Source organism: Rutilus rutilus (genome assembly GCF_951802725.1).
Source record: "Rutilus rutilus genome assembly, chromosome: 1".
NCBI lineage: Eukaryota > Metazoa > Chordata > Actinopteri > Cypriniformes > Leuciscidae > Rutilus > Rutilus rutilus.
The window spans coordinates 65,916,467-65,935,526 of NC_140209.1; the positions used below are offsets into that span (position 1 = coordinate 65,916,467).

The window sequence follows — 19,060 nt, forward strand, 5'->3', positions numbered from 1 at the left end:
GAGAAACTGGTCTCCAATTCTTTAGAAGACCTAGATTTCCTTTTTTTGGAAGCAAAGACAGTACAGCTCTTCGGCAGCTTATAGGAAGTATTCCACTTCTGATGCTTTGAATGAGTACTTCATACAGATCTTGTCCTAATATATTCCAAAAAGCTTGGTAAAACTCAACTGGCAGTCCATCAATTCCCGGAGAACGTCCTCTTAATAACTGTTTCATTGCTTCTGTAATGTCTTGAAAAGTTATCTGACTGTCTAGTGATGTTCTCCCCTCATCTTCCACCTGAGGTAAATCACTCAGCAAATCAGAAGCACTCTCCACTTCACAGTTCTCAGCTTCATACAGGTTTTTGTAGAAGTTAACTGCCAGCTTCTTTATTTCCACCGGGTCTGACGTTATAGTCCCATCAGGCCGTTGAAGGTGATACATTTGTTTTTGTTGGGAGCTTTTCTTTTCAAGGTTGAAAAAGAATGATGTAGGAGCGTCCATGTCTTTAATAGAACATATTCTCACCCTTACAATTGCTCCTTTCACTTGCTCCTGTAGTAACGAGCCAAGTTCTTTCTTTTTCTTATTCAACAGCTCACTCTGCCCAGTTCCATTATTATTAAAAATAGTGCTTTCCATTCTTTGAATGTCTTTCTCCAAGTTTTTTACTGCAAACTTCACCCTTGATGTATTATGTAAACTGTAATTTTGACAAAATATTCTTATATTTACTTTGCCAACATCCCACCACTGACACATGTTTTCAAAAGACTCTTTCTGCATTTTCCATTTATTCCAGAATAATTCAAAACTATCACAAAATAAAGCATCTTGTAATAATTTAACATTAAAATGCCAAAAATAGTTTGGCTTTGTAATTGCCTTCATGTTTAAATCAAATAAAACCAAATGGTGATCTGAAAACCCAACAGGTAAAATAACAGCATTCATCACCTTATTATTCCATGTTTTATCAATATAAAATCTGTCTAGCCTTGCCCCACTAACCCTATTCTCAGATGCTTTAACCCATGTGTATTGTCTAATTCCTATGTTTCTTTTCCTCCAAATATCAATCAAATTAAGCTCTTTTATAATTTTTGATAATACCACACTTGACTCATTATGAGGTTCCTCCCCATTCCTATCAATTATAAAATCAACAGTACAATTCCAGTCACCTCCAATGATAACACACCTGATCTCCAATTTTTTGAACAGCATTTTTTAGTTTCATAAAAACCTTGAAGGATACAAATTTAAGAATATGTTTAAGATCTGCTGATCCTACTTGCTTTATAATATCACATGAAACACTCAGGTGAACTACACTGTATTGGGCATTCAAAGTGAACATGATGGCATCAATTTACTGATTAGAAGTCAGCTGTAAGTCAGCTGTCTAAACATTGTAATAGCCAGGAGTTTTGGTTAGACTTTGATCTTCCAACTAAGAGTTGAACTGTGTGTGAATGTTACATAGTCTTCGGTCTCGTGACCATTTGTTGGTTTATACCCTTTGGGGGGGGTATCATTATCTCAGTTGGGGGTAATTGCCTCTATTGTCATCCCTATCTAAGGCTGTGTGTATGGTCAGCACCATTAAGGACAGCCCACTGAAATGCCTATAAGACACCATGTAAAGTTATGTGAGATTAGACTGATTTGGGAAGAACTGCAGCCGCATCAACGCAAAGTCCTCAATAAAGAATAACTTTGTTTGAACGTGATCCCCAACTGTCTCACTGGTCTCTGCTTTGAAGAAAGAAAAACTTTTCAAAAATTTGGTGCCGTGACCCGGATGGAGAAACTGAAACTCAACAAAGAATGAACTTTCCAGACGGAACCTTGAAAACTTCAAGCTCAAAGATCTCAACCAAGCTGACTGAGTTCCAGACTGAATCTTCTGAATCCAGATTGAAAACTTCAAGCTCCAAAAAGATCTCAAAGACTGAATTTTTCCAGACGGAATCTTTCTCTACAAATGAAAGACTCGGTGAGTTTCACTCCATTAAAAGAACCAATGCAGACCAGTACAAATGTTTTCCTCTGCTCCGTTCAGAGAAGTAGTTAACAAACAGCTGTAGAGTTTGGTTAACTAAAGATAAGCCTCTAAAAAAGTTTTCTTTTAGAGATGAAATTGATCCTCTGTTGTTGACAGGGAAGATTAACAGTTACATGTTAATATTGTGTGTATCCTCTTGCTAAGAGAAGACCTATTCTCTGTAAGCTAGAGAAGAGTTAGCGTCATGTGCTAATACGATTGTACCCTCTGTTTGTAAGACAGTAGAGAGAAGCTTTTTAGTGTTTGTTTGTGGTAACAGAAAGTCACAAAATGGTTAGAAGGAATGCTAGGCTGATTTCCACAATGGAGAAAGGTGGATTAGATAGCCCGTTATGGACAGACAATGAGTTTAAATCCTTGTTATCAGAGCACATGGACTCCATCGTGACTGAGCCAGTCAGATTGAATTTAACAAAGAAATTTTGCATTGATCCAGAAAAAGTGTGGTCAATTGAAGATTGTAAGAAGGTACTAGAAGCAAAGTATTCGCAAGAACGATATGAAAGCCATTATCTGTTGTCACAGAGAATTCGGTTTAACCCTAGCTACAGAACAGTCTAAGCGCAACTCAGAGCTAGAGAAACAGATCAAAGAGCTCCGTGCTAGATTATCTTCTGTGACGAAGAAAGCAAACCGCAACAAAGATACAGAAAAAACTGATGTGGAAGAAGTTAGTCAGCCTGATAACAATTATCCTGACTTAAAAGCTTTCGTTGAAACAAATGTAGCCATCCAATCAGTAACTGATCAGCCTGTAGATTCAGTGCAGGTTTGTGGGGCTAGGAGAAGATCTCAGGGAACTAAAAGTGTTACTCCGACCTCTTCTGTTGTCCAAATACAAACGGTTGCCAAAACATCTTTAGGTCCGAAGGATATAGATAGACTCTCCCAGAGTTTACCCTCAGCACGCACAAATTTTTCTGAATTTAGAAGAGCATTGTTCAGTAAAATGCATCTTTATGACATGTCGTTGCCGGAAGTCACACAGCTAATGTCACAAATTCTAACTGAATCTGAATTCAACAATTTTGAGTCTGCTGTTACTTCCGAACTGCAACATGTCAGTAAAGGCGATTTGAGAGAAGGTGTTTTGAAAATCCTAAAGAATATCTTAGGACCCAAAATCGATTGGTCGAAAATTACCAATTGTGTACAAAAGAAGGGTGAAACTGTTTGTGAGTACACAGAATGATTCTGTCAGGTAGCTGTAACGCACAGTGGAATAGTGGAGGATTCCGAAAGTGTGTTAGCTGACAAAGGAGCTCTAATCCGAATTTGGGCAGATGGTCTTGTAGATGAGTACAGAACAGCCTTGCCATTCCTAGATATTACGTGGGCTAAAAGAACTCTCAGAAGTAACCTAGATAGTTTAACTATTTGGGAAAGAGATTATGATGTCAAAGAGAGAGTAAGAATTGCAGCAGTTTCTGTTAAGGTTAACTCAGAGAAGCAAAAGAAACGCAAAAGCCCTAGAGAAGCCGAGTAAATGAGAAATGAGTGTAGAAAAAACAAAAAGAATTTTAAAGATGTAAATAAGGTTACTCAGCTCCTGCTCAGTTTGCTTGCTACTCTGAAGCAACCCCTCCCCTCGTGGGGCAACCTGATATCGTGTTAACCATTTAGGCTGTGAGTGATTAATTTCCCCAGTAACACACAACAAAGATGAAAGACTGATTTTTGTTTAATAGAACAAAAGGAAAGTGACTGTCTCAGCCTTTGTTTGAGGGACATTCAGTATACTCACAGCCTTAAAATGTTATCACAGAATATTGCAGTTAGACAACCATCCTCTGTTAATGATGTCTATTAAGACTGATGTTTCATTGGAGAATGGGAAGTGCCAATTTTTCTCACACACTGTACAGTTGTTTCCCCGTTCTACAGGAACAGGATAGGACACACGGTTCAGTGAGGGCCCTGGAAAGAACTGATGCAACAGGCGTCGGGGGCCAATCCAGGGTGAAGACAACCTCATAGGCTTTCCCCATTATTTAGTCCATCCTTACCTCACTGACCCATAGGTGTCAAATCAATTAAGAAATAGGGAAAGAATGAAACAACAACACTAGACTCTGAAATAAAGCTACAACCCTAGTGTTTTGAAGAAATACTGCTCTCTGTTTTTTTTGTTTTCTTTCTTCCTCTGTGCAGATAATCTGTAAGGGTGGAATTCCTGCAGTGGTTCAAGCTGCAAGAACTGCCGAATGACTAAAGAAACGTTATTGGCAAGATGGTAGAAAACTGCACATTTCTTGTCTATACCACCCACTGCCACTTATACCAACGACCGAAATAAGTGCAGTTACAATAGCTTAATATTTGTGGGAGAGCGTTGCTATAGATAGTGACGATATTGCATTGCAATATGTAGCACTTTAAAGTCAATACCAAATCAAAACTAGTTAGCACATTAGTTGTAATTGAAAATGTTTAATGACAAAATATGGTTATGGTTACACTTAAAATAGTTACAAAATAAATGTATGAAATGATGATAACTTATACTATTAATTGTACCCAGCATATATGAAAAATGTTACCTGAGAGAGAGAGAGAGAGAGAGAGAGATAGAGAGAGGGATAGAGAGAGAGAGAGAGATAGATAGAGAAAGAAAAGAGGAGCCCCCAAGAAAGGGACCCAGAGAAGAAGATAGCCAGAGCATACAAAGAGACAGAGCAACAGTTTCAATCTTCTTTTATCCTTTTCTTGACCATGTGACTAAAACCCAAATGTGAGACATTCAAACTGACCAATCAGATAATTACACTTCCACCACTGTACTAAAGGTGTGACAATTCATCGACCCCCAAAGTACAAACATTTGGCCTGCAAGCCGAGATCACTATCAGCCCCTCTGTGCCTTAGGAACTCCAAATGGTCATTGTGGTAGGAAGAGGGGGTAGAAAAACAGTCAAGCAAATATCTTTGTTCATTTAAAATATCTTGGATTATTTTCAATTCTACAACCTCCACCCGCTCAGGCCCAATATTTGGTGCATAAACATTTATAAGCACAAACACAGTTCCCTTATATTCTATATGCATTAATAATACTCTTCCCTTTACAACTTCTTCTACAACTAAAATATTTACATTTATATTTTTTGAGAATAATATGGCTACACCAGAACTCAAATTTGTCCCATGGCTTAGCACACATTTTCCTTCCCACCATCTATCCCATTCCGACTAATTTTCTGTATTAGAATGTGTCTCTTGCAAAAAAACAATATCCACCTTCTTAATTCTACATAATTCTGACACCATTGCCAACTTATTTCCATCCCTACCCCCATTTATATTTAAGGAGCCTGCTCTCAAAAACTCCATAAAAAGGGAAAAGTATAAAAAGGACAGAAATAGAGTGAAAAGACAAAGAATAGCCGACACCCTGTGTGTTTTAATCATTTTGTGAAGCATTTGCCTTACTCTTTCTTAACTTCGTTAAGATCTTCCTTAACCGAAATCTTTTCTGCTTGCTAAGAACCTCATGACTAACGTTTCTTTGCAACAAAGTCACGACACTATAAATTTCCCTATATCTGGGAAGAAATCTTTGACTTCCACAGTCTTTCCAAAAGTTGCATCTAGAAAGTCATTTATTTCTTGCAGTGTATATGTGTCCTCCATGATTTGTGAACCAATATCTGAAATTTCAGAGAAATTATCATCATCTCCCATTTCAGAATCAGTACACATTTCAACACTATTAAACACTTCAGGATCGTCAGTTTGAACCATTTCAACATTTATTTTTCCTTTGGTGACATCATCAGTCATCACACTACTTTCCCCCATTTTAGATGCATCGTTTTGTCCAGTAGAAATCTCGTTTTCATCAACATCATCTCTCTGATCATTACTATCAATCAAATCAGCATGAACAACATTCCTTTCCTCTGTAATCTGAGTTAGTACTCTCTCATGATTTGTTTCATCAGTGTTAATCTGGACGACATCTTCATTGTGTTTCTGAACATCCTCAGCAACAGCACTAGGCCTATGTTCAGCTATCTCTTCCTGCCTATCCTGGGCCTTATGTGGGCACGCCATCCGCTTATGCCCAATATCGCCACACTCAAAGCACTTCATGCTACCAGTATTAGCGTACACCACATACGATTTTCCCTCGTGGCCAACTCTAAACGACACATCCAGCTCTGGCTGATTCAAAAACATAAACACTTGCCTCCTGAAAGACATAACGTGCTTCAAAGCTTCATTTCTGCATCTCAGTGGAATAGTTCTAATCCCACTTGCAAACTTTCCATATCTCGCTAACGCTCTTTCAATTTCATCATTCTGAATGAAAGGGGGAACGTTAGACACGGTTATACGGGTCGTTGGCGTTACCAGCGGTGAAATGGTAAGAAAATCTCCACCTACCACAATTCCTTCGCTTATCAACCGATTTGCCAGTTCTTCCTCCTTTACAAACACCACTACCGCCTTATTCATCCTCGACGCCGAAGAAATGTTTTCATATCCGATTAGTTCTCCAACCACCAGTGACACATCCTCCACCATCACGCCTTGTACAGGCACACACCTGACGCCGTGACGGAGCGACACAGGTGACACCACCACCTCCGTGGCCGCGGGGTGAGACGCCATCTCGGTGCCGCCACAAAAGTTTCCAAATAAACAAAAGTCTTTGTTTCCTTGGTCAAAACGTATTCCTCTTCTAATACATTTTAATTTAAGTGCAGTAGAAAACAGAAATACGAAAAAAACTCCCGTACTCCCCGCGAAAGAATCCCTCACGCACATCCCAAACGCTCCCCGCCGCGCACCGGAAGAGAGAGAGAGAGAGAGAGAGAGAGCTCAGACTGTGTTCACACTGCACTGATGGAGTCGTAGAGGACGAGCTGCACACAGACAGACAGAGAGAGAGAGAGAGAGAGAGAGAGCTCAGACTGTGTTCACACTGCACTGATGGAGTCGTAGAGGACGAGCTGCACTGAGACAGACAGAGAAAGAGAGAGAGAGAGAGAGCTCAGACTGTGTTCACACTGCACTGATGGAGTCGTAGAGGACGAGCTGCACTGAGACAGACAGAGAGAGAGAGAGAGAGAGAGAGCTCAGACGGTGTTCACACTGCACTGATGGAGTCGTAGAGGACGAGCTGCACTGAGACAGACAGAGAGAGAGAGAGCTCAGACTGTGTTCACACTGCACTGATGGAGTCGTCGAGGACGAGCTGCACTGAGACAGACAGAGAGAGAGAGAGAGAGCTCAGACTGTGTTCACACTGCACTGATGGAGTCGTAGAGGACGAGCTGCACTGAGACAGACAGAGAGAGAGAGAGAGAGCTCAGACAGTTCACACTGGAGAGAGTGTGTGTGTGTGTGTGTGTGTGATTCTGTGTCTCTGAGATGATGTTCACTCACAGAACTCAAGCTTTTGGAGAGAGAGAGAGAGAGAGAGAGTGTGTGTGTGTGTGTGTGTGTGTGTGTGTGTGTGTGTGTGTGTGTGTGTGTGTGTGTGTGTGTGTGTGTGATTCTCTGTCTCTGAGATGTTCACTCGCAGAACTCAAGCTTGAAGAGAGAGAGAGAGTGTGTGTGTGTGTGTGTGAGTGAAGTGAGAGAGAGAGTGAGGGAGTGTGAGAGAGAGAGAGGGAGTGTGTGTGTGCGTGTAAGAGAGCGTGAGGGAGTGTGTGTTTGTGTGTAAGAGAGAGTGAGGGAGTGTGTGTATGAGAGAGACTGTCCTCCTACAAAAAACGACCATCAAGGTCGTATGTGCAAGCAGCTTATTACGACCTATACTTACGTTTTAAAGTTAACCGCCCTCTAGCGCTCCTTTTAATAATGACGGTGTCGTGTGTAATGAAATGGCGTTTACCGTCATTACCAATCAAAATAGTATTTGTTTTATTATTGCATTTACTTGAGATTAATACAGAAAACTGAGATGTGTAGGCCTAAATTTATTTAGGCTATATATTTTTTATGTATTTGATGTGCAATTTCTTCTTCAAAAAAACGTATTGGAAAGTAAAGAACCACATCAAAATAATTCAACTATTATCCTTTTTTTTAATAACTTAAGATAAACCTTTTGTAACAACAAAGTAAAAAAAAACGATGATTTAAAAAAAAAAACTACAGATGATAAAACCGTGACATAATCATATGTAGTGATTTTAAAACATTTTCAGCATTTTTATATTGATTTTTTTTTCAGTTCAGCTAAAGTTTTTAACATATCACCATTTGACCACATTCGTGTGGCGCTGAATAAAAAATAAATAAAAAATCAATGAACCAAGAAGAAGAAGAAGAAGAAGAAGAAGAAGAAGAAGCAGCCGGAGGAGTGGCGTGGCCAGGTTTTTTCCTGACAGTCCCAGTGCGAGGTCGATATAGGTAAGGTGTGAAAATATATATTTATAAGTAGTTGTGTGTGTTTTTTGTCATTTATGTGGAACTAAATGAGTGCATTTTGACGTCTGGGTTACAAATCAGTTGCGATAACTGTTAGCCATTTTACTCATTAAGAAAGTAACTGTTAACGTTACGTTATTTCATTGCGACCTACTATCTAACGTTAGCTTCATCGCTAGCAGCATGTTGCTATTTCACATGCATCTGCAATTTCTGTCATATTGCCACAAAATAATTTCAGCCTAATGTATCCAAAACTGTAACGTTAAATGTTTTCTCTTAGAGAAAAAGGTAGTTTCAGCATTATATAAATAGTATGAGGTCACAACAGTTTTACAGCTATCCAAATTATTTAAATTCAGGGTATCAATTCAGCTAGGTATAACATTTTAAAGAATTAAAAATATGTAGTAATGGCAAAATCGGTTGACGGAATCAATTGTTCATTGTACATTCATTGTTATTGCCTATTTTAGGTTATAGCCACAAGTCAAGTCACCTTTATTTATATATTGCTTTTTACAACACAGATTGTTTCAAATCAGCTTGAAAAAAACACATTAATTTAGTTCATTTATATAGCCGCTCTGGAGAAAACAGTGATGCCATTATCCAGTTCAGTTCAGTTCAGTTCTCATAATGGTGCCAATGCAGGTAGATCAATAATATTGGTGAATACTAAGTGTCCCCACTTCACATGCAAAATAAAATTTATTTAATAATACCCACTAGTCGGCGTACCCCCAACACTGCACGTTTTCTTTCTCTCCCTAATCAAACACACCTGATTCAACTTATCAGCTCATTATTACATGGGTTAATGAGCTGATGAGTTGAATCAGGTGTGTTTGATTAGGGAGAGAAAGAAAACGTGCAGTGTTGGGGGTACGCCAGGACAGGTTTGAGAACCACTGCACTAGTGCATTCAGATTTATAGGCACAAACAGGTTGACAGTCCGTGCCTACACAGAGCCCTGGTTTGTTTTGTCTAATCATCTCATCTGTTTGTTTTCAGGTTTTTGTACCCATCCTTTATCACTGAAATATTTTACAAATCAATCGGTTCTTTTAAGAGCCAGTTTCTTTTTCCTCCTCTCTCTCTATTTCTCGCTTTCCTGTTTTGTATTTTTTTTATGTTTTTACTTTATCCTTCAATTATTTCTATTTAAAAACATCTACAAATGGCATCAGAGTCATTACAACAATTTAATGAATGGCTGGAAGCAGCAAAAACCATGGCTGATGAGTTGGAAACCCAAAAAGTAAAATATTTCATTATTTCTCTATCATGTTATTTACCTAAATTTAAAAGAAAATGCCTCTGCAAATGCTTCCCCAAAATTTATCATTTAGTTTTTACTTACAGACTAAAAAGAAAAGGAAAAAAAAAGGAACTGAAGTCTCCAATGTTTCCTGGAGAAAGAGAGACCAGCATGGGTACATCCTACCACAACGTGTTCAGAAGAGTCGATCTGGTCAGTAAAATATACTGCATACTGTTGTTCACAAGTGTCTCAGCTTTTGGTCAGCAGTAATGTTTTCTATATCATTACGTCTGTTTGCAGTTAAACCTGCCGGCACTAGGGAGATCTCAGAGGTTGAGGAGGTGCAAATGAATGATATTCCGCAAGAGGTACCAAGTCTTGGTAAGCATATTGAATTGAAAGCCTAAATAATTTCAGCTTTTCTATTTAAATTTAAAATGTCACATATAGGCAACTGTTAAAGTATGTAATTCACATTCCTATCATGCATATGAAGTGACAAAACCATATAAGAAATTGCTAATTTGCTTTATTAAAATGCATTATTGCAACTGGCTTTTTCCTTATTATTATCATTTTATTTTTTTATTAATTTAGATCAAAATCTTCAGAGGCTAAAAAACCTGTTAACTTCTGTCGCTGTCTCTGCATCAGTGGAAGTAGAAGAGACACCCACCATGTCTGCATGGACCAAAAGACAGGTCATCTCTGAAAAGAAATTCAGGGCTGCAATGCCAGAGATTTTGAATTGCATGTCGGCTGCAGAGACCGTTACCCAGCATTGCTGTCAACAATGCAGAACTGTTGATGCTGTTGTCCGGTGCTTAGACTGTGTCCCCTCAGGAAATCAGTTTTTCTGTTCATCATGTGACACCGAGATCCACCGAAAAAATGTTTTCCATGATAGGGAAGCAATGTTTGATGGTTTTTTAAAACCCATTCCACCAACATCCGTAGTGGTGGTTGATGAAAGTGGCCAATATCAACTCCGTGAACAAGGTATGTTCAGATAATGTAGTAGTAGGTGCCCTCTGCAGTTTCCTTTAACTGAATTTTTTTTTTACTTTGTTGAGTAAATGTGTAGACATTACTGATATTACTTTCTGAAATTTGATTTTGACTTTCTGCAGTGTGTATGCTTCCAATTCCTCCACCAATACAAATCTGTTCCTGTGGTCCAAACCTTGACTTCAAAATGATCCCAGGAAAGCAGACCGTATTGGTGACTATCAACGGTATGTCTTGTCACTTCCTTCTACCTTTTTATATCCAACCAGATGAAGTCAAGCATAATAATGGCTTACTATATTCTTTTGTACTGTGCTGTACAAATACTGGCCAAATAGTAAACGCATGTTTGTTTTAAGGTCCATACAACCTGTGTCTGCCGTGTATAAGCTGTCCACTTTGCTCTTCCAAATGGACTCCTGGGATTAGTGACTTGCTTCAATACAGATACTGGCCAGCAACCACCAGCTGCCAAATGCTGTTTAAGTTTGATCTGTTCTCATCATTTGAGCAGATGAAATTAGCCAGCCCAGCTTTATCCCAACAAGCATTTCTCAGAATGCTTGAACATCGATGTCTTTGCACTGGTCGGGTAAGGGCTGTTTTAATTTCCAAAGTGTTTGAATTCCAGACTTCAAAATGTTTTATTTACCAAAATAATACCATCCTCCTTTCCAGACGGGTAGTATTTGTGGTGACACCTTCCACAGAGTCTTTCGGGAGTTTTCCTTCTGCAATTTTAGGAAAGAAGAAATGTGCCTGATGGAGCCCTTTAAATGCCCAGCATGCACACCAGACATGCTGGCTATATCTGCAGACGGCAATAGAAAACATTACCGGTTCAAGAAATCCAAAGGGTAAGTGTAATTTTTCATTTCTTTTTTTAATTTGGATATAGGGTGGTGCAGTGGTATTTTTGTGTCCATGCTGCATCTCACCTGTCACCCAGTGCTAGATGCGATGGGCTCTAGACCCCCCATGCCATGACCCTCTAAAGGAAAAGCAAGTATAGCTATGGATGGACTGATATATAGAGAAACTGTACTTTACCTTATTGCTGTAAAAAATAACAACCATTCGTGGCATCTAAACCTATTTCTTCAACATAATTTTTTTGGCTCTAGTCGTTATATAATTATACTTTTATTTGAAATTCATGGAAAGTAACAAAATGTGGCAAATGTATGATTGCTTCACATTCAAACGTAAATGCTTTTACAATTTAAAAAGTGTTTTGAGAGATATAGCACTGTTTTAAACAAGCTTTACAATTCTACGACAGCAATCTGGTAAATTGTTCAGGAACTTTTTCTCCCTTCTGTAGCCTGAAGACACAAACAAAAATAAAGATGTTATTTCTTTTTGTACTTTAAACAGTATGTTTTTTACTTGCACGAGTTAATTCCAAATTACAGCATTCATTTACACAGGACAAATACAAGCTGATACTCTAAACACAGTGTTCCAGATCAAATGTGATTTATACAGACTAAAATGTGTGGCACCTTTATGGTTAATTGTTATATTAATTTAGGTGAATGCAATGTTAAATCATTATGTAATTGTGTTGGCGATGAATTCCTCTTATTTAACAGGACAGACGAACCATCTCTTTTTGATGGACTGTTCATCGCACAAGATGCCAAAGTATCTGCCTTAGTTGACCACATTAGAAGCCAGATGTTAAGTGTAAGGGTTTCTTTAACTCTTTTTGATTGAATGTTTTCTTGTCCTGGGATTACATGTAACGTATTGTATCTACTTTCAGAGGACAGGTCATGATGTCTGTGGACCGGCAACATTTACAGCAGGCAGAGAAATCGCACAGAAGTCCAGGGCCAAGGTGGATGAAGAGGGCCTTGAAATAGCTGTGTGCAGACATGGAATTTTGCTGCAAGGCTTGAACCACTACCGTGGTGAAATATATGCCTACCCAATGTTCCTGCAGAAGGAGCTGGCACAAGCTGCAAATGCAACATTCTTTTGTATGGACATTGCTTGCAGGTAGATAGCCATTGCCAAATGATAACTGAAGTTTTTATTGATATTTTACCTTTATTAATAACCATTAACACCATGACTAGCTAAACATCACACATTTTTTATATTATGGAATTAGAAAATGAATATGGCTACTACCTTATCAGTACTGATATGACAAATTACCATACGTATGACTACATACTGTAGTGTTATTTGATTAGTACAATTCCTGTAACAAGTCACTTAGGTCCTGGTTTGTCTACTTACCAGTTTTGGCATTTGTTTTCTTTACAGGTACTGGCCTTATTTGGAAAAGATGGCAGAAAAGATACCCGAGCTCCAACCACTTACCATGATGAAGCCTTTTTTATCTGTAATGCATGCCAAGGCTCACACTGGCAAATGTGAGGTACTGTGTGCGAGTTAAGTTTACGTTTTAATGTTAAGTTTTTTTAGAAACATCCTTACAGCATCAGACAAATTTAGCTTGATTTATTATCTCGGAAAATATGCACGTTTCATAAGTCAAAAGTAGTACCGGTAAACATTATTGAAATACTTTAATGCAGTGGTTTTCAGACCTGTCCTGGAGGACCCCAGCACTGCATTGTGTACAGTATGTCTCCCTTATCTGACACACCCAATTCAGGTCTTGCGGTCTCTACTAATGAGCTGATGAGTTAAATCAAGTGTCATATAAGTGAGATATACAAAATGTGTAGTGCTTATCCTCAAGGACAAGTTTAAAACTACTTATTTAGTGTCTGTGTGTGTTGGGTGTATATATACACACACAATGCTTATGAACTTTTTAAACATAGTTAACATTACTATCAGTGATCACACTGTTACAAGAGAATTGATCATTCTGGTTGAACAGCAGGGTTGTTTGCAGGATTTGCTTCCCGATCCCGTCCAAAAGTTCTAACTGCACAATTGCAGTTGTGAAAGCTTTTCTTTCATTGTTATCCTACCTCAGAACATTTTATATTTGAAAATATTAAACATCAAAATTGGCTCATGGCACCAAATTCAATTGATGATACACAAACTAATAAATAAGATTGATAAAGGTCTTTAGAATGATAAAGGTCTTGGTCTTCTTCTTGGGAGCAGGTTAGGTGGGGCGGGAGAAGCCAGGAGGGAGCAGGAAACACTGTTGGTGAAGAGGTGGAACAGGTCAATAGCTTCCTTTCAAGGGCAGCTCTTACTACAAAGTACATGACCAAGTCAGGTTGGTTGAAAAAAAGGGTTAACCATTGTGTTTGACACAATGGTAGATTGTACAATTGATTTGTTCTTATCGGTTTTGTTTTTTTATAGGCAGAGGAGATATGATTACTGTACTTGCCATGGGATGGAACAATAGGAAGGTGGAGAGTCTTCACAAGACACTGGCGAAAAGATTTGTCAAAGTAAGAAGCCTAGACTGCACGTTAAGGTGTTTCCTGGGCCCTGGAGACACTATGAATGTGATTGTGCTCTCCCCTGCATTTTCTTTCAGGGGCAATTGTGGTTAATTCTGCAGTGATACTATGTTTTCTGTCATTTTTAAAAAAAATCTTTTTAATTAGACTACACAGAGAGCAGAAATGGAAGCAGCCAATCTTGAGAGTCTCAAGCAGGAGTTAAACATCTCTATGGAAGATGCAGATCGGTGGGTGTGTGATGTCAAGCAATGGGCAGCCACTGGTATGTAATATAGTCGCTGGTGTATACATTTCCATATATATTTGTCTACATTTTTGATACTGTTTTCTGTAATGGTCGACTTTGCTTATTTCTGGTTTTCAAGAGAGAGACATTACTCACAGTAGCCAGGAAGAGCTCCAGAGTGAAATCGATGAGATTATTTATTCAATCCGAAGAAAGAAGAATGATCTGTATCGACAAAATGGTATTTGATACTACATCACTCAACTTGCATTTTGTAAAAAAAAAAAAATTCTAACTTTTTTTTTTTGTAAAACTTACAGACAGCAACCAAACAAGGCAACGCAAACGGAGAAGACTTGGTGAGCTCAAAAAGACACTCAGAGAGAAGATAGTGCTGTACAACACCATTCCTGGCTGTGAAGAGAAAATTGACACCGAAGCAGCATGCAGTCTCTCTGATGACTTGATTCTGCCTTGGGAAGCACAAGGAGATGCTAATTAATGTGTTTTATTTTTGTGCTTTTTTGAATTCACAAAATGCAGTTGATTGTTAATATAAGTAATAACACTCAGCAATTTAACACTGCCACCCAGTAAAGAAGGTGCAACATACAGTAAAGAATAACACATTATATATTCTGCTGCTATCTGAAAAATGATCTGTAATGTTACCATATAAAAACATAGTGATAATCTGATAGTTATTGTTACTCCTGTAACACACACTCTATACTAGTAGTGGTCATCACTTTTCTTTTATATATAAGAGCTGCAATAGCCAAATACATTTAAGAAGAAAGCCATATCTATTCTGAAATGGCAAAATCCAACCCAAGCATGAAATAACAATTAGATATCCTTTCAATATGTCTTTGATAAAAAAATAAAAACATATCTTAATACTGGGCTGAGCTTTTTTTTTTTTTTTTTTTTTTTTTACTTTCTGTTGTATTGTAATGTAGTGTGTTTCAGTTGTTGTCAATTGTGGATTGGCTGCATTATTATATGCATACTTAAGGGATGATACAGTTAGGATATTGTTATATTACTACCCTTGTACATTTTTATAAAGTTATTCATCAATATTATTCTCAAGGTGCTCAAAATGACTAGTGAAGAACACTGCTAGAGGTAAAGCTGAATATGTTGTGTGTTAGTGTTTGAAATTTTTCCTCTCCACTTTTATTTTCAAAAATAGTGGCGAGTCTCCGCTTGAAGAGACGACTGTTTGATCAAGTCATGCTGGTCAGGCGCATGGAGGAGGAGAAGATAATAATTGTAAAAGAGATGACTCAGCATTATCAGCATCTAAAAAAAACATTGGACAAACTGGACAGTCTTCTTCGGGAAACTAAAGAGGACATTAAGATCCATAGTACGTACGATAAATGTTTTTTTATTGAATGTGTATAAATAAGGTTATCCCACTAACCAGGATGTTATAGTTTCCTGTAAATATTGCTTTAAAAAAATCACAATTCTTAGCTTTTTTTTTTTTTTTAATGAAATACGGCTTAATAATCGTCAATTTTCTTCACTTTTTACCTCAAGATCCGCCTAGAGAGCTGACCGAAGATGGACACAGGGGGCTCTACTGCTGTATCTTACACAAGCGGCACATTCTACAGCAGAAACTTGCAGCAGTCACCAGCACCTATGGCAGTGTCAACACAGACCCTTCCTTCTTCTCGCTGGAGGAAGATGTTGAAGAGGAGAGTGAGGACAACAGCAGTCCAGAACTTTCTGAAGAAGAGTTTTAAAGTTTTAGCACAAACATTTGAAGCATTGGATTCATCATCTTTCCAAAATCTGATTTTTGAGTCTGGAAATTAAATATTTTTCAGATTAATTAAGAAATAAATAAGTAAAAGTCATTCTTACCCTGAGCTACTGTGTTTGTTTTTTACACCAATATTTTCTAACTCTTTGCAGATTTGAATAACAGAAGGGTCTACATTATCCATAAGCCTCTGTCACCATTTTTATAGAGGCATAGCTTGCTTACTTGTTACTTTTATATTACATATTTTACACGTGGCATTACATTACACCTACAACTTTTAAAAATAATGATTTATTGCAAATTTAATAAATATTTATATTAACATACATTTTGGTCGTTGATGCAATATATTTAATATTACATTTAGCATATGCATATTAATTTGTATGCATAGACTTAATCACAAGTTGTATATCCCATTTTAAAACATTAATTAATTTGAATAAAACTGACAAATACTCTTTTTCTTCCTCACTTTACATTAACATTAACTACAATACTACTCATACAGATCAATACAAACTACAGATTTTGTAGAATACAGTGTATTTATATTTTAGATCTTGTAAATATATAAATTCAATATTATTTTGCATCTATGTCCTTAACAATAATTAACATGATCATAGTGCCCTGAATGCTGATACTGATGTTCTTAATTTTATAACTTTTCTTTTGCATTTTGCTCACAAGTGGCCAAAGCAGGATATTAGTTCATAACAATACATACAAGTTAATGTACACATCATTCATATTACTTTTTCTTTATTTGTATAATGCCTGTGAAACATTGTATTGCAGGATTTTACTCATTTAACTTATTACAGCAATAAAAAATCCTGTATATAGATTGATCTAGGGTTAGGGTTAGGTACGCGTGTGTGTGAGAGAGAGAGATAGAAAGTGTGTCTGTGTGTGAGAGAGAGTTTGTGAGCAATAGGGTTTAGGGTTAGGTGTGTGTGTGTGAGAGAGAGAGTGTGTGAGCAATAGGGTTTAGGGTTAGGTACATTTGTGCGTGTGTGTGTGTGTGAGAGAGTGTATGAGCAATAGGGTTTAGGGTTAGGTACATTTGTGCGTGTGTGTCAGTGTGTGTGTGTGTGTGTGTGTGTGTGTGTGAGAGAGAGAGATAGAAAGTGTGTCTGTGTGTGAGAGAGTGTGTGAGCAATAGGGTTTAGGGTTAGGGTTAGGTACATTGTGTGTGTGTGTGTGTGTGTGTGTGTGTGTGTGTGTGTGTGTGTGTGTGTGTGTGTGTGTGTGTGTGTGTGTGTGAGAGAGAGAGAGTGTGAGCAATAGGGTTTAGGGTTAGGTACATTTGTGTGTGTGTGTGTGTGTGTGTGTGTGTGAGAGAGAGAGAAAGAGAGAGAGAGAGAGAGAGAGAGATAGAAAGTGTGTCTGTGTGAGAGAGAGAGTATGTGTGTGCCTGTGTTTGTGTGAGAGAGTGTGTCTCTCATAAGATCATGATTAATTTGATAAATTCTGCAATTTGTCATTTTTAACCATTTAATCAAAAATTTTTTCTTGCAATTTGAATTCATGCATTTTACTCCTTAGACCTCCCTAACACACAAACGTTATGCCCTCATTGATTTTTATGTTGGTTAAGTTAGTGAAATATTAGGTTTTATACTCTGTCACAATAGAGATCGGTGGGAAACACCATAGTCAGAATTCATTCAAATACTTAAATTAGGCCTATTTACACAACACATTCCAAGACATCCATAATCTTGCTTTGTTATTTCATGAAGGAGGCTTAGTGAGATGAAAAGGTTGTCGTGGACGAAGTTACACCCTGGAGGAACTTCTGCTTGTTCGGCTAGACCTCTATGGGCTAGAGTAGACCAAGGACTACATTTGGGCCCTGTCCTAATAGGCCAGTTTCATTGAGATGTGTGTGCACTCATTCAGTGCACTGAAGATGGGCCATGCATCGTTGAAAGGGTTGTTTGTGGTCATGTTTGGGGCACACCAATTGGTTCTCGTGAAGCATCTGCCTCATCCTCTAGATTCTGGAGGATGAGGCAGATGTTCATGAGAACCAATTGGTGTGCCCCAAACATCAATTGTGACCGTTAACAAATTTACACCTCTTACAAGCAAAATATATATGCAGGAGTATAATTCTCAAAATATATAAGTAGTAGACCCTTTAGAGAATATATGTACAAAATTTGATAGTTCTATCTGTTAATTAAGGTGTTTTATATAATACTTTTTGGTCTGAGGAATACATCTTCTTCTAGATGTGCAAGCAGGAAGTAAACTGATCTGATCATGTGACCTTTCATACTAGTCACATGACAATAATACATTTTAATCACGACAATCTATTTTTTTCTTTTAAAAGTTTAATTTCTTGCCCAAAGCCAATAACAACACTTAAATAAGAAAAAATATGCGGTCATAATTATGACCAGTGGGATTAAATGTGTAGCAAAGACAGGGGTTTCCCATGGCAATGATTATATCTCTCAGGGCAATAACAAGTTTTACAATGAATGGGTGATTTCATAACAGAGGATAAATCTTGACTACATTACCCAATTATATCAAAGCCCAGTGACGGGTGGGCGTGGCATGGGGCATCATTTAAAAGCATTGTTCTCGTATTAATAGTATTCAATCGCTGTCTTCCTTGTGTTCTTACCTACAGAAAAAGGAAGTACCAGCTTCAGATGGTTCTAAACCAAGGCCCAAAAGTATATTGGTCTATCCTCCCATACACACATTATAGATCTGACTGTGGGCTAATAGGTCATTTAGGGTAATGAATGATAATAATAATAATAACAACAACAACGTGGCTTTCTTACATTTTCAGCAGTAAACAGATCATTAAATGCATTAAGGGTGCATATGTTTTCTCTTAATCTAAAATAACAAATATAAACAATGGTAAAAATCAAGAGTATGTGAAGGAACAGAGCCAGTGA

The 19,060-nt window shown here is 37.8% G+C and overlaps 1 protein-coding gene across 2 annotated transcripts; it reads left to right on the forward strand.

Moving 5' to 3' along the window:
- Positions 1-8,270: 8,270 nt before the first annotated feature.
- On the forward strand, positions 8,271-16,272 carry LOC311295547 (uncharacterized protein). Of its 2 annotated transcripts, XM_084416999.1 has the most exons (18): positions 8,398-8,414; positions 9,624-9,694; positions 9,799-9,907; positions 9,998-10,078; positions 10,295-10,696; positions 10,828-10,932; positions 11,065-11,297; positions 11,384-11,562; positions 12,301-12,394; positions 12,474-12,709; positions 12,983-13,097; positions 13,805-13,922; positions 14,012-14,103; positions 14,263-14,380; positions 14,484-14,585; positions 14,665-14,703; positions 15,543-15,719; positions 15,896-16,272. In XM_084416999.1, the coding sequence occupies exons 2-18, from the start codon at positions 9,668-9,670 to the stop codon at positions 16,102-16,104; spliced, it is 2,436 nt and encodes an 811-aa protein (XP_084273125.1). In that variant the 5' UTR covers positions 8,398-8,414; positions 9,624-9,667; the 3' UTR covers positions 16,105-16,272. The 2 variants fall into 2 exon arrangements, with proteins under 2 accessions (XP_084273124.1, XP_084273125.1); XM_084416998.1 differs by having other exon boundaries at positions 8,271-9,694; positions 15,896-16,218.
- Positions 16,273-19,060: the final 2,788 nt, after the last annotated feature.

What these genes read in the sequence shown, in the direction of transcription:
- LOC311295547 (XM_084416998.1), top strand. Translation starts at nt 9,614, where the DNA reads ATGGCATCAGAGTCATTACAACAATTTAATGAATGGCTGGAAGCAGCA. An exon ending in ATGAGTTGGAAACCCAAAAA is followed by an intron (nt 9,695 to 9,798) that starts GTAAAATATTTC and finishes TTTTACTTACAG; the next exon opens with ACTAAAAAGAAAAGGAAAAA. An exon ending in CGGTTCAAGAAATCCAAAGG is followed by an intron (nt 11,563 to 12,300) that starts GTAAGTGTAATT and finishes CTTATTTAACAG; the next exon opens with GACAGACGAACCATCTCTTT.